This window comes from Anabrus simplex, chromosome X (assembly GCF_040414725.1).
Source record: "Anabrus simplex isolate iqAnaSimp1 chromosome X, ASM4041472v1, whole genome shotgun sequence".
In the NCBI taxonomy this organism is placed as follows: Eukaryota; Metazoa; Arthropoda; class Insecta; order Orthoptera; family Tettigoniidae; genus Anabrus; species Anabrus simplex.
The window spans coordinates 125,844,087-125,871,305 of NC_090279.1; the positions used below are offsets into that span (position 1 = coordinate 125,844,087).

Consider the following 27,219-nt stretch of genomic DNA (forward strand, 5'->3'; position numbering starts at 1 on the left):
ATTTCGAAATTAACCACCAAGTTGTAGTTCAGATATGCCAACCCTTGCCGTCATAAAATATTCTTAAGACCTGTTACTGCTTGCAATTAACTTTGATACACAGTTTAAACCTTTCAAATGCCATAGAAAAAGTTATTTCTTAAATGCATCCAACAAGGTGCATTTACAGTATTCAAATAACGCTCTTGGACAACTCACTGACAAACATAGCCTCACGCAATGAAAGGAAAAACAGCAGGATTCAAAGACGAGAAGAAATCTATGCTAGCTCCCCTATCCAAGTCCTTTATTCATTGAATTACTGTACTGTATGCATTTTAGATTTCATGTACTTGCACGCAAGGTACGTACCCGATGTCTTCAAAACTTCATGGCGAATCGAACTTTTTCTATGAAGAGGGAAGAAAGTCTCTCGCTTCAGTCTGCATTACAATTTTACAATTTTACAACACAGTACAGTGAACGCTATCCTTGTACGATTTCCCGCTATGGTACCTCTCTCGAAATTCTACCGGTAATTGCCGCGTCACAAAGTGTTCTCAGACCCATTAATGCATGCAATCACTTTGATTGTCCGACTCGTTGGCTGAAAGGTCAGCGTACTGGCCTTCTGTTCACAGGGTCCCGGGTTCGATTCCCGGCCAGGTCGGGGATTTTAACCTTAATTGGTTAATTCCAATGGCAAGGGGGCTGGGTGTATGTGTTTTCTTCATCATCATTTCATCCTCATCACGACGCGGAGGTCACCTACGGGTGTCAAATAGGAAGACCTGCACTTGGCGAGCCGAACCCGTCCTGGGATATCCCGGCACTAAAAGCCATACGACATTTCATTTCATCACTTTGATTCACAGTTTAAAACTGTCTTATGCCATGGAAGACGCTATTTCCAAAAGCATCCAAAAAGGCGCATTTACGCACATGGATAAATCACTGGCAAACACATTACACAACGAAGGAAAAACACATACGATTCAAAGAAGAGGGCATATTATGTTGGCTCCGTTGCGCAAATGCTTCATTTTTAGGTTTACTGTACTGTTTGAATTTTTAGATGCCTCGTACTAGCACGGGAATTGTCCGACGCCCTCAACACATCGTAGCTTATCAAACTTTGCTATGACCAGTAAAGAAACTCTCTCGCTACAAGCACGTTGCAGCACAGTACAATGACCCCACCCTTGTACGATTTCCCGCCTGGGACCATCTCCTTTAAAACCAAGTCCGTTTGAGCTCGGCACTTAAAAAAATTCAGTTTCATTAGCATTTACAATATTGTTCGGTGATTATAGGCAGGTTTTTTCGCCAACTGCCAGCATCGCCAGTGTTCGCGGATTCAACTTCAGTAGTATAATAAGCGGGTTCTGCCGCCGCCTCCGCCTCTGGGCTCCCAGGGGCCCCTCCGCCTCCGCCTCACGGGAGGCCCTCCCAGAGGCCTCCTCCGCCTCCCGCGGAAAATTTGAATTGGTAAACAAAGCCACGTGCTTTTAGACAGCTGTCATCGACAATAACGCATCGCTAACCTCAGTACTGCCATCTTGACGGGCCTAAACCTCAGTGCTACCAACTTAACCTCACAAGCGCGAGATTTGAATTGTAAACAAATCCACGTGCTTTTTGACAGACAACAACGTATCGCTAACCTCAGTACTGCCATGTTGACGGGCCTAAACCTCAGTAGTACCAACTTAACCTCACTAGCGCGAGATTTGATTCGGTAAACAAATCCACGTGCTTTTTGACAGCTGTCATCCGCCATCTTTAAACTACAGAGCATCGTGCTGCCCTCTTTATCGCAGTAGCTGCAAATTCGTCACCTGTCATCCGCAGTGCTGCCATCTTAACGGGCCTAAACATTAGTGCTACCAACTTAACCTTACTAGCGCGAGATTTGAATCGGTACACAAATCCACGTGCTTTTTTGACAGCTATCATCCACCATCTTTAATCCATAGAGCACAGTGGTGCCCTCTTTAGCTACTTACCTTTGAAATGTGGTGGCGGATAATTTGAAAAATGCTTTTTGACAGCAGCCATCTTTGAGCACCGTGCTGCCCTCTTTAGCTAGACACCTTTGAAATGTGGTGGCAGGCAATTCCACGTGACAGCAGCCATCTTTGAGCGCCGCGCTGCCCTCTTTGTGGCGGTGGCAAATAACACGTACTCCTGTTTGGAAACAAACTCACGTGCTTTTTTCTGACAGTTGTCATCCGCCATCTTGCATCACAAACCTCAGTGCCGCACTCTTTAGCTAGATACATTTTGAAATGTGGTGGCGGCAATTTGAAAAATTCTATGTGCTCTTGTTTGGAAACAAACCCACGTGCTTTTTTGACAGCTGTCATCCGCCATCTTTAATCAATAGAGCACTGTGCTGCTATCATGCGCGCAATTTCGTCAGCTGTCATCCGCCATCTTTAATTCACAGAGCACCGTGCTGCCCTCTGTAGTAGCGGGCAATTTTAAAAGTTCTGTTAGCTGTCATCCGCCATCTTTAATCAAGAGAGCACCGTGCTGCCATTTATGCTAGATGCCTTTGAAATGTGGTGGCGGCAAATTGAAAAATTCCACGTGCTTAAGTTTAGTAAACAAACTCACGCGCTTTTTGTCAGGTGTCATCCGCCATCTTACATCGCAAACCTCAGTGCTACACTCTTTAGTTGAAATATGGTGGCGGATAATTTAAAAAGAAAAATTCTACAGCAGCCATCTCTCGACGCTAATTGCACAAGATGGTGGCTATACATGACTCTTTAGAGGTGCTTATGCAAGATGGCCGCTATACATAAGTTCTTATGGGGCCCCCTTGGGATGCTTGTGCAAGATGGCGGTTATACAAGGCTCCTTATGAGACGCCCTAGGGATGCTTGCGCAAGATGGCGGTTGCTCTTATGAGGTGGCTTAAGGGTCCTTGCACAAGATGACTAGAGACTCCCTAAGGATGCTTGCGCAAGATGGCGGACGCAAGATGGCGGCTATACACGACTCCTTATGAGACGCCTTAAGGGTGCTTGCGCAAGATGGCCGCTGCTCTTATGAAGAAAGCTAGCTTAGAGGCTAATGTGTCATGCTAGTTCGATTCATTAAATTTGGGGCTTAAACGCAAAATGTTAAATATCTCGAAAACGGTGCATCGTAGAGCAAAACGGACAAAACATTTCTGCCCAATTCCTCGGTTGGCAGTACAAGGAACATGATAGCATACGAAAAACATAGTCTAATGATGAGATCAACAGTTCGGTTCCTACTTAGGCCCTTTGGCATTCGCTCTGTTTTAGCTTGTATTGAAGCAAGTCTTCGTAACATGATCAGGTCTAGCTATGGTAGAGAGTATAACGTGCCGTACAGGTTCGTTTCATTAAATTAGGGGCTTAAATGCAAAATGTTAAATATCTCGATAACGGTACATCGTAGAGCAAAACGGATAAAATATTTCCTCCTGTTACCTAGGTTTGCAGTATCAGGAACATGATAGCATAAGAAAAACATAGTCTAATGATGAGATCAACGGTTCGGTTCCTACTTAGGCCCTTTGGCATTCGCTCTGTTTCAGCTTGTACTGAAGTAAGTCTTCGTAACATGATCAGGTCTAGCTATGGTAGAGAGTATAACGTGCCGTGCAGGTTCGATTCATTAAATTTGAGGCTTAAATGCAAAATGTTAAATATCTCGAAAACGGTACATCGTAGAGCAAAACGGATAAAATTTTTCCACCTGTTACCTAGGTTGGAACAAGAAAAACATAGTCTAATGATGAGATCGACGGTTCGAACCCTAGTTAGGCCCTTTGGCATTGGCAGCTATCTAATTCTACAAGATTGCGGCTATACATAGCTTCTTATGAGGCAGCTTAAGAGCGCTTGAACAAGATGGCTGCTGCTCTTATGAGACGCCCTAGGGGTGCTTGCGCAACGTAGCAGCGACAAGACGGTGAATATACACAGCTCCTTATGATACGGCCTCGAGGTGCTCACACAAGATGGTGGCTGCTCTGATGAAGAAAGCTAGCTTTGCATCGTGCAGGTATCTTCACAGCACTAAACCTCATACCATTGAAATGTGGTGGTGGGTAATTTGAAAAATTCTACGTGCTTTTCCTTCACAGCAGCTATCTTTAAACAATAGCGGCTATACATAAGCTGTTAAGGCCTCCTCTTATGTCAAGGCATAGCTCTATCGAACAAGTTTAAACCTGCATCGGGATAGCTAGAGTAAGCACGTGCTGCAGTGATGACGTCATTAAGCATGTTTAGACTTGCAAATCACTAAAAAACATAACAAGACTAGAATCGAACACTGCACTCTATTCCGTGAACATGTGATCGGAACATTGATTGAAGTGTTTAGAACACTAAGTAATCAAGACTAAAATAGAACACTGTACTCGATACAACATGTGTTTAGAACATGTCAGGGGTTACCTTTGTTCTAAGATTAGATTACCGCACATTCCTTGTAGGGCTAATAGGCAAAAGGGCCAATGGGCAAAAGGTCAAAAGGGCTAATGGGCAAAAGGGCTAAAGGGCTAAAGGGCTAGGGTGGCTCTCCTCTCTTTATCCGGGCTTGAGACCAGCTCTACAACTAGAGGCGGAGTTAACACCCTAAGGAAGGGAGAATGTTGGGAAATAATCTATACGAATATAGCTTGCTAATGGCTTTACGTCGCACCGACACAGATAGGTCTTACGGCGACGATGGGATGGGAAATGTCTGGGAGTTGGAAGGAAGCGGCCGTGGCCTTAATTAAGGTACAGCCCCAGCATTTGCCTGGTGTGAAAATGGGAAACCACGGAAAACCATCTTCAGGGCTGCCGACAGTGGGATTCGAACCCACTATCTCCCGGATGCAAGCTCACAGCCACGCGCCTCTAACCGCACGGCCAACTCGCCCGGTACGAATATAGCTACTCGATCAACTATATACTACAGATGGCTGACTTAGGTGAGGGTAAGCGCTTACTTAATAATACCTACACGACGTAATTCATGCTCTATTTCAAAAATATCTTCTTTGTGCTGTGTGTAACCAGCATCATGATAGGCTCTTAGCAGTTGTAAACGTTTTACGAGTACGTTGGGGTCTTTACAGCATCTTATATCTACATAGGATAACAGAGGCTTCTTGTGAACTTTGAGTCTATATGCAGACAGTTGATGTGTAGGGACTTGTTTTCATGTAATACGTGCTTCAGCAGTAGCGTTTCTAGGTACAAACTTAACTTGTTTCGATAGCGATGAAGCGTTGAAATTTCCTTCTTCTTTACCTTGCATCTCTTCTTGAGATGTTTGCACTGCGACAGAACGTGTAGTAGGCTTAGGAAATGAAGTAAAATCATCAAGCTGTAATGGCAATGAATTTTCTTCTTCTTCTACTTTCCCTTTACTACTGTTTTGATCAACATCATTATCCTTATTATCATAATCATGATCTTGCCTCTCTTTATCTTGAAGTTTGTCCTTGGTAACAGAAGTTGCAGCTGGCCTAGACAACAAGGGAGAATTAAAAATCTCTCGCAGAGGTGTATTTTTAAACATAAATCAGTGTTCGCTGGAATATGGTTGAGCTCTTTGTATTTTGTTCCCGATGAAGCTACATTACACGCGGCTTCATGATGTTGAGAGTTGTATGCGTTCTTGAACTCTCTTCTACAATGTTTGCATCGAAAAATTGTCCTACATGATATCTCCTGACGTCTCCTGTGATAGCTTCGGGAAAATGCTTTTCTACATCCTTCGCAAATATACCTAGAAATAGGTTTTTCCATGACGACCTTTTATCTTCTGCTAACAGATTCTTCTTTAAATCTACTTAACATTTGTTACTCTCTACTTCGATGATGCGAACAGCTTAGCGATTAACAGTAAACTAACACAAAAGCGTATAACCAAGGTAGCAACAGTAAGGTTTAAGCCCATCAAGATGGCAGGAGAGAGGTTAGCGACGTTCTGTTGTTGGATTTTAAATTCCGCGCTATAACATGCATAATGTGGCAGCCTTGAATTTTACCGCCGTAAAGGTGGCAGCAGTGAGGTTAGAGACGCTCTATTATCCTTCAATGTGAGGTTAGGGTCCGTCAAAAAGGCAGCTGTCAAAAAAGCACGTGGCTTGGTTTACAAAACAAGAGCACGTGGTTGTGACGTCACGGTCACGTTGTATGCTGCTTCAGCATGCAAAGTTCAATGTCTACACCTACGTAGTTAACACTCTGCTATGTTCACAAGATTTTTACACATAACTATTCTTTATGCTTTAAGTTACTGCACATAGGTTATGTTAAGATAGAAGCACATGTACAAGCGATGGTCGCACGCTCGCGTAGAGGTTGTTTAGTACGATAGTTGATGTATGCATTATCAAAAGGTGATATGTACACACTTTTAAACCTTGCTATTCTTACTGCTACTATGTTCGCAAGATTTTCAAACATCGCTATTCTTTGCGCTTTAAGTTCGTTCGCTTAGGTCATGCTAAAGTAGCAGCGCAAATACATGTGAACGTTGTACATTCTAGCGGGATGTGTTTAGTAGGATTGTTGATGCATGCAAAATCGATAGGTGTTGTGAACACGCTTTGAACTTGGGTATTCTTTGTGCTATAACTTCGTGCACATAGGTTATGTTAAGATTGCAGCACACACAAGCGATGATCGCACGCTCTAGTAGAAGAAGTTTAGTACAATAGCTAACGCATGCAAAATTGACAGGTTTGAAACATAACTATTCTTTGTGCTTTATGTTCGTGCACATGGGTTAGGGATACACAAAAGCGATTGCTACATGCTCTAGCGGAAGAAGCCTAGTACGATAGTCGACGCATGCATCATCAATACGTTATGTGTACACGCTATTCCTTATTCTTTAAATTCATGCACATAGGTAGCAGCACTCAATTGCGATCGTTGTACACTCTAGCGGGAGAAGTTTAGTACGATAGTCGAAGTATGCAAAATTGATACGTGATGAGTACGCGCTTTGTAATATAGCTATTCTTTGTGCTTTAGCTTTATACACATACGATAGCAATACACATATGCGATCGTTGTACACACTGGCGGTAAAAAATAGTCGATGCATGCAAAATCAATAGGTGATGTGTACACGCTGTTAAACTTCGTTATTTGTTGTGCTTTAAGTTCGCGCGTATAGGTTATGCTAAGATAGCAGTGCAATCTAGCGGAAGAAGTTCAGAGTGATGTGTACACGCTTTGAAACATAGCTATTCTTTGCATTTTAAGTTCATGCACATAGGTTATGCTAAGATAGCAGCATAATCTAGCGGAAGAAGTTTTAGTACGAGAGTCGATGCATGCGAAATCGATAGGTGATGTGTACACGCTATAGCTATTCTTTGCACTTTAAATTTATGGGCATAGGTTATGCTAAGATAGCAGCACAATCTAGCGGAAGAAGTTTAGTACGAAATTCGATGAATGCAAAATCAATAAGTAATGTGTACAAGCTTTGAGACATGGCTATTCATTGTACATTAATTTTATGGGTATAGGTTATGCTAAGATAGCAGCACGATCTAGCGGATGAAGTTTAGTTCGAGGGTCGATGCATGTAAAATCGATAGGTAATGTGTACACGCTTTGAAACATGGCTATTCTTTGTACTTTAAGGTCATGCGTATAGGTTATGGTAAGATAGCAGCACGATCTAGCGGAAGAAGTTTAGTACGAGGGTCGATGCATGTAAAATCGATAGGTGATGTGTACACGCTTTGAAACATGGCTAATCTTTGTACTATAAGTTCATACGTATATGTTACGCTAAGACAGCAGCACGATCTAGCGGAAGAAGTTTAGTACGAGGGTCGATGCATCTAAAATAGATAGGTGATGTGTACACGCTTTGAAACATGGCTATTCACACTGCTGCTCTGTTCCCAAGATTTTTAAACACAGCTAATCCTAATGCTGCTCTTAACGACGTAGAGCTAAGGATTGATTACGTGACCGTGACGTCACAACCACGTGCTCTTGTTTAGTAAACCAAGCCACGTGCTTTTTTGACAGCTGTCTTCCTGACGGACCCTAACCTCACATTGAAGGATAATAGAGCGTCGCTAACCTCACTGCTGCCATCTTTACGGCGGTAAACCTCAAGGCTGCCACCTTATGCATGTTATAGCGCGGAATTTAAAATCCAAGAACAGAACGTCGCTAACCTCACTCTTGCCATCTTGATGGGCTTAAACCTTACTGTTGCTACCTTGGTTATACGCTTTTGTGTTAGTTTACTGTTAATCGCTAAGCTGTTCGCATCATCGAAGTAGAGAGTAACAAATGTTAAGTAGATTTAAAGAAGAATCTGTTAGCAGAAGATAAAAGTCCGTCATGGAAAAACCTATTTCTAGGTATATTTGCGAAGAGTGTGGAAAAGCATTTTCCCGAAGCTATCACAGGAGACGTCATGAGATATCATGTAGGACAATTTTTCGATGCAAACATTGTAGAAGAGAGTTCAAGGACGCATACAACGCTCAACGTCATGAAGCCGCGTGTAATGTAGCTTCATCGGGAACAAAATACAAAGAGCTCAACCATATTCCAGCGAACACTGATTTATGTTTAAAAAGTACACCTCTGCGAGAGATTTTTAATTCTCCCTTGTTGTCTAGGCCTGCTGCAACTTCTGTTACTAAGCACAAACTTCAAGATAAAGAGAGGCAAGGTCATGATTATGATAATAAGGATAATAATGTTGATCAAAACAGTAGTAAAGGGAAAGTAGAAGAAGAAGAAAATTCATTGCCATCACAGCTTGACGATTTTACTTCATTTCCTAAGCCTACTACACGTTCTGTCGCAGTGCAAACATCTCAAGAAGAGATGCAAGGTAAAGAAGAAGGAAATTTCAACGCTTCATCGCTATCGAAACAAGTTAAGTTTGTCCCTAGAAACGCTACTGCTGAAGCACGTATTACATGAAAACAAGTCCCTACACATCAACTGTTTTCATATAGACTCCAAGTTCACAACAAGCCTCTGCTACCCTACGTAGATATAAGATACTGTAAAGAGCCCAACGTACTCGTAAAACGTTTACAACTGCTAAGAGCCTATCATGATGCTGGTTACACACAGTACAAAGAAGATATTTTTGAAATAGAGCATGAATTACGTCGTATAGGTATTATTAAGTAAGCGCTTACCCTCACCTAAGTCAGCCATCTGTAGTATATAGTCGATCGAGTAGCTATATTCGTATAGATTATTTCCCAACATTCTCCCTTCCTTAGGGTGTTAACTCCGCCTCTAGTTGTAGAGCCGGTCTCAAGCCCGGATAAAGAGAAAAAAGCCACCCTAGCCCTTTAGCCCATTAGCCCTTTAGCCCTTTTGCCCATTAGCCCTTTTGCCCTTTTGCCCATTGGCCCCTTAGCCTATTAGCCCCACAAGGAATGTGCGGTAATCTAATCTTCTTAGAACAAAGGTAGCCCCTGACATGTTCTAAACACATGTTGTATCGAGTACAGTGTTCTATTTTAGTCTTGATTACTTATTTAGTGTTCTAAACACTTCAATCAATGTTCCGATCACATGTTCACGGAATAGAGTGCAGGGTTCGATTCTAGTCTTGTTATGTTTTTTAGTGATTTGCAAGTCTAAACATGCTTAATGACGTCACCACTGCAGCACGTGCTTACTCTAGCTATCCCGAAGCAGGTTTAAACTTGTTCGATAGAGCTATGCCTTGACATAAGAGGAGGCCTTAACTGCTTATGTGTAGCCGCTATTGTTTAAAGATAGCTGCTGTTAAGAAAAAGCACGTAGAATTTTTCAAATTACCCGCCACCACATTTCAAAGGTATGAGGTTTAGTGCTGTAAAATACCTGCACGATGCAAACCTAGCTTTCTTCATCAGAGCAGCCACCATCTTGCGTGAGCACCTCTAGATCGTATCATAAGGAGCTGTGTATAGTCACCGTCTTGTCGCTACTACCTTGCGCAAGCACCCCTAGGGAGTCTCATAAGAGCAGCAGCCATCTTGTGCAAGCGCTCTTAAGCTGCTTCATAAGAAGCTATGTATAGCCCCCATCTTGTAGAATTAGATAGCTGCCAATGCCAAAGGGCCTAAGTAGGGATCGAACCGTCCATCTCATCATTAGACTATGTTTTTTTCTTGTTCCTGATATTGCAAACCTAGGTATCAGGTTTTGCTCTACGATGCACCGTTTTCGAGATATTTAACATTTTGCATTTAAGCCCCAAATTTAATGAATCGAACCTGCACTGCACGTTATACTCTCTACCATAGCTAGACCTGATCATGTTACGAAGACTTGCCTCAATACAAGCTAAAACAGAGCGAATGCCAAAGGGCCTAAGTAGGAACCGAACCGTTGATCTCATCATTAGACTATGTTTTTCTTATGCTATCATGTTTCTCGGACTACGAACCGAGGAATTGGGCAAAATTTTTTGGTCCGTTTTGCTCTACGATGCACCGTTTACGAGATATTTAACATTTTGCATTTAAGCCCCAAATTTAATGAATCGAACTAGCATGACACGTTAGCCTCTAAGCTAGCTATCTTCATAAGAGCAGCGGCCATCTTGCGCAAGCACCCTTAAGGCGTCTCATAAGGAGTCGTGTATAGCCGCCATCTTGCGTCCGCCATCTTGCGCAAGCATCCTTAGGGAGTCTCTAGTCATCTTGTGCAAGGACCCTTAAGCCACCTCATAAGAGCAACCGCCATCTTGCGCAAGCATCCTTAGGGAGTCTCATAAGGAGCCTTGTATAACCGCCATCTTGCACAAGCATCCCAAGGGCGCCTCATAAGAACCTATGTATAGCGGCCAGCTTGCATAAGCACCTTTAAAGAGTCATGTATAGCCACCATCTTGTGCAATTAGCGTCGAGAGATGGCTGCTGTAGAATTTTTCTTTTTAAATTATCCGCCACCATATTTCAACTAAAGAGTGTAGCACTGAGGTTTGCGATGTAAGATGGTGGATGACACCTGACAAAAAGCACGTGAGTTTGTTTACTAAACAAGAGCACGTGGAATTTTTCAATTTGCCGCCACCACATTTCAAAGGTATCTAGGTAAAGATGGCAGCACGGTGCTCTCTTGATTAAAGATGGCGGATGATAGCTAACAGAACTTTTCAAATTGCCCGCTACTACAGAGGGCAGCACGGTGCTCTGTGAATTAAAGATGGCGGATGACAGCTGACGAAATTGCCCGCATTATAGCAGCACAGAGCTCTATTGATTAAAGATGGCGGATGACAGCTGTCAAAAAAGCACGTGGCTTTGTTTCCAAACAAGAGCACATAGAATTTTTCAAATTGCCGCCACCATATTTCACAAGGTATCTAGCTAAAGAGTGCGGCACTGAGGTTTGTGATGCAAGATGGCGGATGACAACTGTCAGAAAAAAACACGTGAGTTTGTTTCCAAACAAGAGTACGCGGAATTTGCCACCGCCACAAAGAGTGCAGCACGATGCTCAAAGATGGCTGCTGTCACACGAAATTGCCTGCCACCACATTTCAAAGGTATCTAGCTACAGAGGGCAGCACGGTGCTCAAAGATGGCTGCTGTCAAAAAGCATTTTTCAAATTATCCGCCACCACATTTCAAAGGTATGTAGCTAAAGAGGGCACCACTGTGCTCTATGGATTAAAGATGGTGGATGACAGCTGTCAAAAAAGCACGTGGATTTGTTTACCGATTCAAATCTCGCGGTTGTGAGGTTAAGTTGGTAGCACTGAGGTTTAGGCCCGTCAAGATGGCAGCAGTGGGGTTAGCGATGCGTTGTTGTCGATGACAGTTGTCAAAAAGCACGTGGCTTTGTTTACCAATTCAAATTTCCCACAGGAGGCAGAGGAGGCCTCTGGGAGGCCCCTCGGGAGGCGGAGGCGGAGGAGGCCTCTGGGAGGGCCTCCCGTGAGGCGGAGGGGCCCCTGGGAGCCCAGAGGCGGAGGCGGCGGCAGAACCCGCTTATTAAACTACTAACTTCTCCGCACACTGCCTGCCATGTGATATTGTGGCGTTCCTTAAAACGCTGGATACAACAGAATTACGTTTTTACTCTAACTTAGCAAATATGAAGCACACTGTAGACGCACCGAAGTGAGTGGAAAAACAGAAAACTACCCCAGCTGGTTCAGGAAGATGCACTCTATCATGAACAGAATAAGTTTTGAATTTAAATTAACACAAAAGATATTTACTTGCTTAAATGTTGAGGCAGTTTTGAAGTATAAATCTGAATTTCCGTAATGGGGACCGACACTGTTCTTCGAATTACGAATTTTCCGTATTTCGAATTAAAGAGTTTAAATAACATGCAAAAACATACCTCAAGATTCCTGGAAAGGGAGAAGCTTCGAATTAGGCGGGATTTTGAATTAACCGATTTCGAATTATCGAGGTTCTGCAGTACTAGAAAACCTTTGGGATTGCACGAATCCAGAAAAAAGTTGAGGAAAGGCATGTGCACTGGTTTGGTCATGTGTTGCGTGCAGAGTACGATATATTGGGAAAGTCAGCATATACAGAGAAAGTCGGTGAAAAGAGGCGCAAGTGACGAACAAGACAGCATAGGAGAGATAAAGTGCACAACGACCTGGAAGCTGTGAAACTATATACAGAGATGGCCCGAGACCGAAGTGGAGAGAATGAATCACACCACCGGACCCTACCACCAGGCAGGACTCTTCGAAAGAAGCAGAATAACAAGATGCAGATTGATCAATATGCTGTTATAAAAACGGGATACAACGGATATTTTACACATCCTATCATTCAGCTGAGTACGTTCAAATTCTCTCCACTAAAGCCTATGTACAATATCTAAAAGGACTAATTTTCACAAAATACAGTAGTGTTCGAATGACAGAACACTTCTAGATTTTGTGCTTAAGTGACTCCTATCAATGCATTATAAAGGAAAATATATAACTCAACAAAATAAAAATTTCAGAATTAGCTGTGTTCATCAGGAGTGACAGTTTGAATATACGGTAAATGTTCTAGGAATACCAATAAGGGGAGAGTCTGTCAGTTCATTCTAGCCTGAATGGAATTTTGCAATTCAAATTTCTGCATACATTCATCATATATCGCAGACGATCAGAGTAATCAATTTGTTATTTTCACTCCAATCTAGTCTACAAATATGAAGACCATGGAGGAGTGGCACAACGTGGTCAGCTCAGGGCCATGTGACACTTGACACTGTACAAATGGAACAAAACGGCATCACTAAGTGGTTAGCTCAAGACCATGTGTCTCTACGCAAACAGAAGTTAGGCTCATCACTAATTATTTAGCTCAGGGCAATGTGTCTCTCCACTAATGGACAGTACTCTCATCACTAATTGGTAAGCTCAGAAATATGTGTCTTTCCACAAGTCAACGATTAGGAAGTTTTATGTATCTTAAAACCTGTTCTTATATAATTTAGTACCAAATGGACATGGCAAATCTTTTTAGACATTTTCAAAGAAGTCATTTAAGTTGCTGAACGATATTTGTAGACAGCTGAGATGAGAACCAGGATATCATAGCACCTGAGGTGAGATATAAAACAAAGTGAGAAGCAGTATATAAGATCCGGTCAACTGAATCCTTCAGAAGCATCTAAAACCTATAATATACAATGGACTTTGCTATAAAGACAATGGCAAGGAAAAAGAAAACACAGAGAAGTTTAGTTACTTTGCTGGTTCTAGAGTGCCTCTGCGCAGGATATGTTTTGGAACAAGAAAGCTTATTTAAACTCCATCCAAAAATATAAATATGCATTTTGTGTGTGAAAAGTATTCATAAGCAACACTTTTTAATGGTTGTCATAACATTTGTTCTTTAACATAGCCTATTTTGTACTGTTACACAACAATTACAAAGCAACAGCAGAATTTGAACCTCTAAGAGTTGACGTATTTGGGCGATCTTCAGTTGTGTGCATGGTTCTACTCTGACTAATGACAGAGTGTAAGCTGGTACTGGGCAGTTCTGAAAACTGAAATGAACATTTCTTGCCACTAGTTGTGAATGTAGAATAGGAACACGTCAATGCGTCAGATAACAGTCGAGAAGACTCTAACCACCCACAAAATCAGATAAATCTTTCAGAATTTATAGTTTCCATCACTAATCTGGTTTGAAGTCAAACCTTACGCTGTGACTAGCCATTGCAGGACCTGCCGATACAAGGGCTCAGTTCAGAGCACCAATCCGTGATTATACAATCATTTCCTAGGGATTATCAAAGATCGTTTCACAGAGTAACCAACAAAGGTGTGACAGCAAAAAATTAATTAGCAAGTAGTCCAATGGCACACGTACAGTTCAAAAAACATTACTATATTACATGTTTGAAAACAGGATGTACACTTGTGCTACTTTGCAATGTCAGTGATAAAAATTACAATTTTGAAATAATATTATATTATTATATTATTATTATTTACCTACTCTTACAAGATAATAAATTCACTTACTTGAAGAAATCTGAAATTCTTTTAGGCAACCTGCACAAATTTAAAACTTCCCTTGTAGCTGTAAATTTTATTAGTTTATACTAATTGTGTAAATGTGTTTGCAATCAACACACTACAACCTCCTGACTGACAATTAGCACTAAAATGAATAGTGGGAATTGGTGACAATGAGCAGGTGTGACAACAACACTGGACCAAAAATAAATTCAATACCATGTTATTATTTTTATGCTTACAAAAATGTGGAAGTTTTATTTGAAACCTATGATATCTAAGATGCAGCACTACTAATCTGAAAGTTCTTTTTCTACAACACATTATCTACATCGGCATTCACAAATGGAGGAATCAGACTTAACACACAAGAAAACAGAAAAGGTAATTTAAAAAAAAGAATCTAACTAAATATATAAAATTTTAAAATGACATTTTTTGAGTTATTATCACACTATTGAACTCAGCCATCATTATGTTGATTAATGAACCTAATTATGTTAATTTGAAATAATTATATTGCTACAATGTACATAAAACCTAACAATTTTGAATTTGTAGATTCAGCTTATAATCTACACACATGGCTTTTTCTGTGTGTCACAGTTGGTACAAACATAAAAAAATTACTGAGAATATGTGGAAGCAATAGTTACAGATATAATTTCAGATGATAAGAATGTGATGAACAAACAATGCAGTGACAGAGACATACCCACAATGACTAGCTATTTTCTTTATCCTCTTATGTTCACATTCCCCTGCTCCCATCATTCTATACATGACTTAGCTTGTCACTTTCTTGTTAATGTTTCATGGTTGCTTAAAGCTTTTGTAAACAAATACACTTAAAAAATATCTAGCTTTACCAGAGTTTTTTTGTAGATATTTATTCAATAAAACTACATGATGGAACAATAAATATGATGTTAAAGTTTGTGAATATTTTAGAAAAATAAACCAATAGCATTATTTAGATATTCATGTTTAAATGTAACCTTGTAAAGAAAGGATTAAACTGATGAAAATGGCCACATTTTGGAGATAAAGCAAACACTACTGAACACAACTCTTACAGTAGGTACAACCTATTCCATACTGTGTGGGATTTGTAGTGTACGTACTTTGTTTCTTCTTTGATGTACGGCAACAGCTGATCATCCGCATGTTCTTCTATGAATATATCCTCCTTAGTATCTTCGGACGGCTATAAGTAAGAAACAAAAAGAATAGAATAAAGAAGGGAAAAGAAGGAAATAAAAATATATAGGACTAAACAAGAAACAGCTGAGAATATAAATTTCATAGTGGCACAAGAAGAGTATAAATAATTTATATGCCATTTTAAAAATATAAGAATGGAAAGGAACAATGAAATCAAAATCACTTTAAATGCAAAAGAGGTGTCTACCTTGGTGGCAAATGGTACACGAAAATACATTATTATCAAACACTAAATATTAGATGAGCACAGAAGAAAATTTCATAAAAAACAGTATTATAAAATTTACACTATGTTTTATATTAAACACACAGCTCATCCTTAATAAATGTACATTATTTACATAATTCTACTCATAATATCTTCCGTATTTACAAACAATGAAATCATATACGTGTGTCATTACTTCAAATAATACTATACAACTGCTATTAGATTAAAACAAATTGCATTTACTTAATTTTTACCCTTTTTTGTAATGTAACATGCACAATGACCTGCTGCATCTTAACCCGAGGCTCTTTTGCCAATGCTCTTCAGACAAATGATAAGAGAGATAAGAACGTGACAAGGAACACAGTGTAGGATAGCAGTAGACAAGGCAGCAATAGAAAAGGAGTAACATCTGAAAATATGTAAATTTAAAATTGCCTACATATTTGTGACTATTCAGCACATGCATGTGGGGATGGAGGCACATCCATGTATGTGTACATGTACAATTTAAGGCAAATAATTAATAATAATAATCATAATAATTACTTTCTCCAAATCACTACCCAATACGATTCCTTGTTTCTCTTTCTCTTTCTGTTGATCCCTATTTCCACAATGACTAGCTATTTTCATTATCCTCTTATATTCACATTCCCCTGTTCCCATCCTTCTACACATGACCTGACTTGTCACCTCTTTGTTCATTTCCATGTTCCTATATACTTTCTTTCCCAAAACACTTCAGACTAATATCAAATAATCCCACAACATACCTACCACTTTCCCAACAGGTGCACAATGCTTAAATCATAACCATTGAAATATCAATCGTCCCTCTCTGTACATCACATTAAGAACAAGAAATGAAAATCAATCAATCAATCAATCAATCAATCAATCAATCAATCAATCAATCAATCAATCAATCAATCAATCAATCATCACCATTTAGGGCTCTTGGTTGTTTATGTAGTAAAAGATTGTGGACATGTATGAAACAACTCCCTTGGTAAATTGTTTCATTCATTAAAGTATCTTCCTATAAGTGAACATTTGTCCCCTTGAAATCCTACCTATCTTCATGTTGTGACATTTCCTACATTTAAAGAACATGACTCAAATTTATTCATCAACTAGTCATTCCAAGCCATCTCTCCAATGACATCTCAGAATATACTGCTTAATCGAACAGCTTGTATCTTTTCTCCAAGTCTTCCCAGCCGAACCTTTGCAACATCTCTGTAACACAACTCGTCAGAAATCACCCACAAGAAATAGAGCTGTTTCTGTGGATTATTTCATGTTCTCTAATCAAGTAATACTGGTGACGGTCTCATACTCTCACTGTGGCCATACTGGAGTTTTTATATGCCCTCTACCTTACAACACCTAAATAACCTCATAATCACATTAAGAGTTCTGTACATTTTATTTTCAATCCTGTATATGTGATTAGGACAATGAAGATCTATTCTTATTATTAATAACTAGGTACTTACACAGGAAGTTTCACCTCAGCAACACCTTTATTAAAACAGAGACATCCCATTCTATTTATGAAACACCCAACATGACTTTTTCATCCCATTTACCAACATAACATTGCCTGATGTCCATCTTACAATATTGTCAAGGTCTTTTGCAATCACTCACAATCGTGAAACTTATTTATCACAAAAAGCCTTACCTCTGATTAAAGTTCATTATTCATATTGTATATATATATATATATATATATATATATATATTAGGAAATAAAAGTCTCATAATATTGCCCTGTGGGACCCAATCCCATAATTGTTACAGGATCAAGTATAGCTTCACGAACTCTAAAGCTCTCAGTTCTATTTTCTAGAAATAAACCTGATGTGGCATAATTATTAGGGCGAAGGCCGATGACCTTCGATGTTAGGCCCCTTTAAACAACAAGCGTCATCATCATCATCAATTATTAGGGTAAAGGATATATTTCTATCATTACGTAAATTATCGACCTTTACAGCCTAATCCTAGAACATGCTTGGTGATAACGTTACCCCTTGGGATATCCTTGTCGTCAGTAATGTATTTACTGAGCTCGATAGCTGCAGTCGCTTAAGTGGGCCAGTATCCAGTATTCGGGAGATAGCGGGTTCGAACCCCACTGTCGGCAGCCCTGAAGATAGTTTTCCGTGGTTTCCTATTTTCATACCAGGCGAATGCTGGGGCTGTACCTTAATTAAGACCATGGCCACTTCCTTCCCATTCCTAGCCCTTTCCTGTCCTATCGTCGCCATAAGACCTATCTGTGTCGGTGCGACGTAAAGCCAATAGCAGAAAAAGTAATGTATTTTTTATATAGTGGCTACAGTGAGAACCACAATGTAATTTCATTATTCATGTGTTTTAGTGTCATTTTTTTTTTAGTGCTCATGTTCTGTTATCATCTATATCTGCATACTGTTGCTGTATGGCAGTAAATAATGTGACCTATTGTTAAGACTGTGCATTCTGTAAATTATATAGATTATTGACAATATTCACGAGTTCAGATGAAATTCTAGAGAACTGACAATTTTTGAGATTATTGGGAGACAAAATGACCTTTCGCTAAGAAAGATAGGCATTGTCAGAGAGATACTTGTTGAGATACGTTATTCACAGCAAGAGATAGCTTGTAGGTTGCAAATATCACAGCAATCTGTTAGTAGAATTTAAAAATGTGAAGACAAGAGGAAGACAAAATGTCGACGTGTTGGAGACTAACCCCAAGGAGTAAGAAAAAACTGATTAATTTTTTAGTAAACAATCGCGAAGCTACTAGTTCAGATTTACGTCAGAAATTAGAAGAGTATGGGTCATTCATATCAGCCAGGGCTGTGAGACCGAGAGCTGTTTAATGCTGGAATGAAAGCAAGACAACTTTGAAGAAAACCAAAGATTATTCCTGACATAGCTGCAAAGAGGTTCCCGTGGGCCCAGATTCTGCAGAATTTCTTATCTAATGACTGCAAAACGGCAAGTCCATGACAATAAGTGTAATTCCTAAATTATCATTCATTGTTCCATTTTTAACCCAATCTAACCGATGTAACTGTACAATACAAGTATGAAATTTTCCTTTGAAACTATACAGCTTATTGCAATTAATGTTAGGCTTATTTGTTTCATTTATTTCAGGTTTGTTTCAATGACGATTCGGTATTTACTGTCGAAGAAGAGACATGTCAATATGTCAGAAGAAAACAAGGAGAAGCATTCCATCCAGATTGTGTGAAGCATCCAACTTCAGTGATGGTCTGGAGTGTGCATTGTTGCATTGTTGGCTACAGTCGTAAACAAAGGGTTTAGTGTAGTCAAGTAAATATAAATAAAAATCAGCTGACCTTGTATTCCATTCATTTGTACTTTTGAGTAGGTAGTTAGTATCCGTAATTTATATTTCGCTCCCTCGATCTTTCAGTATTTATGAGCGGTTAGCTAATAATAATAAAGTTCATATATCCCAGTAATTGCAGTTCATGTCCCTGGAGTAGTAGTAGTAGTAGTAGTTTTGATAGAAATATTTGAGAAATTATTGTAGACAACCTCGTATTTTTCAGTAGGCCTAATTAAGGACATTTTTTTTTCTCCGTCCCGTGGAGTAGGGAAAATAATAGTAATCCACCAGCTGTAATAATCACATAACCACATTTCAGTAGAATTGTAGTGAAGATAAGGTATAATATATTAGATAGTATCTTGCCAGTTATATTCGTGTTTTTTCTTCGTGTACGGCAATCCTTTTGATACTTAAGCTTTTAACCAAACGCAGTGTAGTGTAGTGTAGATACATTGTATTATAGATACAGTACATTTAGATAGTGCCGTATCTTTCGTGTATATCTATTAGACCGTAATACTAATAATAATTTGTCTAACCATTTAGCTTCGTTGGTAATCTTTGAGTACAGTAGTTCTTGCAAATTTCATTTCTGTTGTGCTTAGTAGTGACATACGGTACGGTACCGGTATCGTAATTACGATACGTCTGAAAGTAGTTTAAAAATTACTGTAGTGTACTGTACAGTAGTATACGAGTAATATCCTATTAGAATTTAGTGTGCTTATTTTATTATTGTAAAATATTCGTGTAGTACTGGTGTGGTAGAGGTATCCGTAGAAACTCTTACTAAAATATTGTTGAAATTAGAATAGGCTTAATTGCAGTTTGGAATTGTGTAGTTCTTGTGTATTACTTTCGATATTCAGTAATTAACAGCAGCTTTTATCCTGTTAGGGGTTGTAGGATAAAAAAAATAAAAAATAATAGAGCACGACTAAGTAGTATTGTAGTGTAGTCGTATATTAATTACCTTATTGTTGTGTACTATCCCAGACAATATATCCCTCCGTTCATTTTTTTTTTTTGCAAATAAGTTATTTTTTTTTTTTAATTTAAAATTTTTCCCCCGTAAAGAATGGCTAAGGAGCGTGAGTGTACTTATTGTGGGTGTGGTGAGGCATTGAGGGGTATGAGGGAGGAGTTGGAAAGTTTGAGGGAGATAATTAGGATTCTCACAGAAGACAGGAAGGAAGATAGGACTCCCTCAAACATTGTACAGGTTACAGTAGGTGTACAAGAGGGAGGGGAAGGAGAGGGAGGAGTTGTAGAAGACAGGTGGTCTAATGTTCTAAGGGGAAGGAGATTGCAGGCCAAGGGGTCTATTCAGGATCAGAATTCAGGACAGGTGTCTGTGCGAAATCGGTACGAGTCACTCCAGGTAGAACAACAGAGGGAAGATGAGGGACAGGGAACTGTTGCTGAGATGCGTGGAAGTAGGAGGAAGGGAAAAGGTAGGAAAGGGAAATGTAGAGTAGAGGATAGGAAAAGACAGGTGGAACAGGGTCATGGGAAGGAGAAAAGGGAGGAGGAAGTAGCTTCTGCAGCTATCAGGAAAGATAGGGCTGACCAGAAGGGGAGGGGATCAAATGAGGTGGGTAGGGTTGAGGCTCTGGTCATGGGGGATTCCATCGTTAGACACGTGGGGAAAGTGTGTGGAGGAAAGGGAACCAGGGTAGAATGTTATCCAGGAATTCGGTTGAGGCAGATGTTGAGGAAAGTAGAAGAGAGGGAGGAGGGGAAGGAGAAGGTGGTAGTGTTTCACGTTGGTACCAACAACGTAAGGCAAGCTGATATAAGTACCAACATAGTTGGAGATGTGTGGGATCTGGTAAATGCAGCACGGGTGAAGTTTAAGAAAGCGAAGATTGTTATTAGTGGAATACTGTGTAGGAGGGATACTGACTGGAGGGTGATTGGGGATTTAAATGAGACTATGGAGTGGGTCTGTGGGAAACTGGGAGTGAAATTTCTAGATCCTAATGGGTGGGTAGGAGAAAGGGATCTGCGCTCGGATGGCCTTCATTTAAACCGCAGTGGTACGTATAAGTTAGGAAATTTGTTTGGAAGGGTAATAGGGAGATACATTCAGGGAAACGGGATGGCCTAGGGAGCGGTGATAAGGGAACAGGGAACTGGAAATCAAGTAGGGATGACATAAAATTGTTAGTGTTGAACTGTAGAAGTATTGTAAAGAAAGGAATAGAATTAAGTAATTTAATAGATATATATTTACCAGATATTGTAATAGGAGTTGAATCATGGCTGAGAAATGATATAATGGATGCAGAAATTTTCTCACGGCACTGGAGTGTGTATCGTAGAGATAGGATAGGAAAGGTGGGAGGGGGAGTTTTCATTCTGGTGAAAGAAGAATTTGTAAGCTACGAAAAAGTTAAAGATGAGACACATGAAATTCTAGGTGTAAGGCTCATTTCTAAAGATAATAGGCAACTTGATATATTTGGAGTGTACAGATCGGGAAAGGGTAGCACTGACGCGGATTCGGAATTATTTGATAGGATAGTCAGCTATGTGGGAAACGACATGGAAAGAAATGTGATTGTAGCGGGAGATCTGAATTTGCCAGGTGTCAATTGGGAAGGAAATGTGAACGACAGGAAGCATGACCAACAAATGGCAAATAAGTTAATATGGGAAGGACAGCTGATTCAGAAAGTGATGGAACCAACCAGAGGGAAAATTATTTTGGATGTGGTGCTGATAAAACCAGATGAGCTCTATAGGGAAACTGAAGTAATAGATGGTATTAGTGATCATGAAGCTGTTTTTGTGGTAGTTAAAAATAAATGTGATAGAAAGGAAGGTCTTAAAAGTAGGACTGTTAGGCAGTACCATATGGCTGATAAAGCAGGTATGAGGCAGTTTCTAAAAAGTAACTATGATCGGTGGAAAACGGTAAATAAAAATGTAAACAGACTCTGGGATGGGTTTAAAGAAATTGTTGAGGAATGCGAAAACAGGTTTGTACCTTTAAGGGTGGTAAGGAATGGTAAAGACCCACCTTATTATAATAGAGAAATAAAGAGACTAAGAAGGAGGTGCAGACTGGAAAGAAATAGAGTTAGAAATGGCTGTGGAAGTAAGGAGAAATTGAAGGAACTTACTAGAAAATTGAATCTAGCAAAGAAGGCAGCTAAGGATAACATGATGGCAAGCATAATTGGCAGTCATACAAATTTTAGTGAAAAATGGAAGGGTATGTATAGGTATTTTAAGGCAGAAACAGGTTCCAAGAAGGACATTCCAGGAATAATTAATGAACAAGGGGAGTGTGTATGTGAGGATCTTCAAAAGGCAGAAGTATTCAGTCAGCAGTATGTAAAGATTGTTGGTTACAAGGATAATGTCGAGATAGAGGAAGAGACTAAGGCCAAAGAAGAAATAAAATTTACGTATGATAACAATGACATTTACAATAAGATACAAAAGTTGAAAACTAGAAAAGCGGCTGGAATTGATCATATTTCTGGGGATATACTAAAGACAATGGGTTGGGATATAGTACCATATCTGAAGTACTTATTTGATTATTGTTTGGCCGAAGGAGCTATACCAGATGAATGGAGAGTTGCTATAGTAGCCCCTGTGTATAAAGGAAAGGGTGATAGACATAAAGCTGAAAATTACAGGCCAGTAAGTTTGACATGCATTGTATGTAAGCTTTGGGAAGGCATTCTTTCTGATTATATTAGACATGTTTGTGAAATTAATAACTGGTTCGATAGAAGGCAATTCGGTTTTAGGAAAGGTTATTCCACTGAAGCTCAACTTGTAGGATTCCAGCAAGATATAGCAGATATCTTGGATTCTGGAGGTCAAATGGACTGTATCGCGATTGACCTGTCTAAAGCATTTGATAGGGTGGATCATGGGAGACTACTGGCAAAAATGAGTGCAATTGGACTAGACAAAAGAGTGACTGAATGGGTTGCTATATTTCTAGAAAATAGATCTCGGAGAGTTAGAGTAGGTGAAGCTTTGTCTGACCCTGTAATAGTTGAGAGGGGAGTTCCTCAGGGCAGTGTTATCGGACCTTTATGTTTTCTTATATATATAAATGATATGAGTAAAGGAGTGGAATCGGAGCTAAGACTTTTTGCGGATGATATTATTCTCTATAGAGTGATAAATAAGTTACAAGATTGTGAGCAACTGCAGCGTGACCTCGAAAATATTGTGAGATGGACAGCAGGCAATGGTATGTTGATAAATGGGGCTAAAAGTCAGGTTGTGAGTTTTACAAATAGGAAAAGTCCTCTCAGTTTTAATTACTGCGTTGATGGGGTGAAAGTTCCTTTTGGGGATCATTGTAAGTATCTAGGTGTTAATATAAGGAAAGATCTTCACTGGGGTAATCACATAAATGGGATTGTAAATAAAGGGTACCGATCTCTGCACATGGTTATGAGGGTGTTTAGGGGTTGTAGTAAGGATGTAAAGGAGAGTGCATATAAGTCTCTGGTAAGACCCCAACTAGAGTATGGTTCCAGTGTATGGGACCCTCACCAGGATTACCTGATTCAAGAACTGGAAAAAATCCAAAGAAAAGCAGCTCGATTTGTTCTGGGTGATTTCCGACAAAAGAGTAGCGTTACAAAAATGTTGCAATGTTTGGGTTGGGAAGAATTGAGAGAAAGAAGAAGAGCTGCTCGACTAAGTGGTATGTTCCGAGCTGTCAGCGGAGAGATGGCGTGGAATGACATTAGTAGACGAATAGGTTTGAATGGCGTCTATAAAAGTAGGAAAGATCACAATATGAAGATAAAGTTGGAATTCAAGAGGACAAACTGGGGCAAATATTCATTTATAGGAAGGGGAGTTAGGGATTGGAATAACTTACCAAGGGAGATGTTCAATAAATTTCCAATTTCTCTGAAATCATTTCGGAAAAGGCTAGGAAAGCAACAGATAGGGAATCTGCCACCTGGGCGACTGCCCTAAATGCAGATCAGTATTGATTGATTGATTGAAATTGTGTTTTCTCGGTACGGCTGTGGACTATTATATATTGTTGAAGGAACTACGAGACGTGAACAGCATAGCATTAATAACCCATCTGCTACCCCAGGTGCAAGAGTGGTTAGACCTAAGCGAATTTATTTTTATGCAAGACAAGGATCCTTGCCACAAAGCGAAAAAGAAAGGGAATTTTTAATGGAAAACAACGTAAAAGTGCTTAATTGGCCTACAAGCAGTCCAGACATGAACCCCCTAGAAAATCTTTGGGCGACAGCAAAGAAAAAATCTGAAAAACATATATAATGGCAGAAATTGGCTTGATTGAGAAGCTTGTTCAGATCTGGTTTCATGATGATGATTTAAAAATTGGTAACATCTTATGTGTTCAATTCTCAAATTGTTAATATTTCTCTATTAATTTGGCCACATCTTTATAGCCACCCACTCAGTGACTATTTCATCTAGCCCAACTGCAATAATATTTGTCAGTAGTCTTTCCCAAGTTCTATCCTACCAAAATCATTAGATATGTCAATCGTGATACATTTGAAATCCTGATTCTAATATATCTGCTATACCTTGCTGGAATCTACAACATGAGTTTCAAAGGAATAATGTCTCCTGAACCTGAACTACCTTGTATCGAACCAGTTGGTAATTTCGTAAATGTGTATAATATAATCAGAATGAATGCATTCCAAGAGCTTGCATACAACACCAGTCAAAATGACTAGAATGTAATTATTGGCTTTATGTTTATCACATTTTCTTTATACACAGGGTGCTGCTACACTAATTCTTCATTCATCTGGCATAGCTGCTTCACACATACACTAATAAGTTAAGCAGTACAGATTAAGTTCTACATCTCAACGAAATGATTTTGTATATGCCCAGAAATTTTACCAATCCCAGCAGGATTTCTAGTTTTAAATTTTTGTATCTTATTTCCAATGTCTATTTTTTATTGTAGGTCCATGTGGACATTGCAAAGTAATTCCAAGGGATTGGGTGAAATTGTCAACTGCATCAGATACCGCAAAAGGACACGACCATACCATAGGTGCCTCACGAGTGACGGGTGTGATGCCCATTCGCCGGTGGACCGTGTCTTTTTTACGCGATGCAGGATTATGATGCCCAACGACTAATGGAGTATACACATTCCCATGTTGTATAATTGCTACTCCATACATTTCCCAGTCTGTCGACATTCAACACCGTACACAGTAAGACGTAGTACCATGCAGTATTTTCTGAACTTCAGATGTAGTGGCATCCTTCAGTCAAAGAGTGTGCCTGTGACTTCCCTTCATCTCATCCATGCTGCCTTTATCATTATTCACACTTCAACAACTACCCTACTATCAGTCTGTAGGCAAGATCCTAGACATATGAACCAACTTGGATGGAGCCATTAGATGGTTCGGATGACTCCAGGTATTCACTCTTTTTTTTTTGTTTGTTCATTCTAAGGTTGTATTGTGAGAACCAGGTCTACCAATATTCATCTTGATGCTGCAGTCCCATTCTGGGTCCATTAGCAAGTGCAACATCATCTACATATAAGGGTGTCCTAGGAACACCCTTTGCAGGTCCCATGTAGTGGTGTCTATGCTGAGGACAAAGGGCAATGGGGAGAGTGTGGAACATTGGTGTATACACCAAGTTTCAGTGAGAAGCTCTCCGTGACATTGACAGCGTAACATACACAACCTCTGGTGTTCCTCTACAGCATCTTGATGCAAATTATAAGCATTTCTAGTACACCACCATGGTCACGATTGCAGACCGGATCACACGGTGTGGAACACGAAAGTCATTTCAAGATCAAGGAAGGCAAAGTACTGTGACTGTAGATGCTCTCAGTGCTTTTCAATTAGCATTCTGGCAGTGAAATTGCATGAGTTGTTCCAGCATCCTTAATGAAGACGCACTGGTTAGTAATAATGCCAACGATTTCACTCAGTCAATAATGAAGGACACTCACAAAGATCTTCTCACGTACAATTACAGGCAAATTGGACGATAATTTGCACACACTGCTGGATCGACATCTTGCTTAAAAATAGGCACAAGGATGTTTGTAGCCCAATGAGTGGGAACAAAGCCAGAGACAACTCTGAAGAAGCTTGTCAGCCAGTTGATAACAGGTTCTTTAAATTGCTATAATTTCCAGAAGATTTTTGGAAGGTCATCTGGTCCTGGCACTTTCTGGTTTTTCATAATCATAATGGCACTGTCGACTTCTTTCGATGTGATGCATAAGATGGGACTTACCATCTGGAACAGGGTGATGTAGGAATTCAATGCAGGAAAACTCTACAAATGTTGTTGCCATTGAGAATTTCCTGTTTGTCTTGTAATCACTGGTCATCTTTGCCTTTTATGCACACAGTGTTCAATACCTGTGTCAATTTTGGTCGGCTGGAAAATAGTTCTTTTTCTCCTTCTTTTGAGTTCAGTAGTGTACAGTTTTTATCAGAAGTATACCGACCAAAAATCAAGGATGCTCTTTGTGTTATGTTAAGAACGATGATTCAATCAGACTGACGGGAAAAATAATTCTTTTTGAGAAAATAAGGTTAAATTGTTACTTCCTGGTGCACGATTGGAATTGACGAGTGTAGTGTACGACGCAGACAGAGATAATGCTTCCTGGCAATATCCACAGTTCATTTATTAAATAGCCGTACCTGCACATACAGTTAAAGAACACATTGTATTTAAAGACACACGTGTAAGTCAAGGAAAGCACCAGATTGTTTCTCCTCTCACCTGTTTGTCGCACTAATATTCTACATTAATTAACATGCTCGAAGATGCAACGCCACTGCGCTGCGGTTATGTATTCCTTCACTCATAACATTGTAAATTCAATGAAATACTGAACGAAGGAATCAACACGCCCATTGGCTTGATTACAGTATATGTTCAGTATGGCCCCCTCCTACTTCGAAGCATATTTCACTATGGTGTAGTA

The 27,219-nt window shown here is 39.8% G+C and overlaps 1 protein-coding gene across 1 annotated transcript in view; it reads right to left on the reverse strand.

Moving 5' to 3' along the window:
* LOC137503343 (zinc finger protein 180-like) overlaps positions 1 to 27,219 on the reverse strand; it is a 71,087-nt gene that overhangs the window by 10,966 nt on the left and 32,902 nt on the right. Inside the window, exon 3 of the mRNA XM_068230901.1 lies at positions 15,579 to 15,661. Coding sequence (XP_068087002.1) covers positions 15,579 to 15,661 — 83 coding nt within the window. The remainder of the gene's footprint in view (positions 1 to 15,578; positions 15,662 to 27,219) is intronic.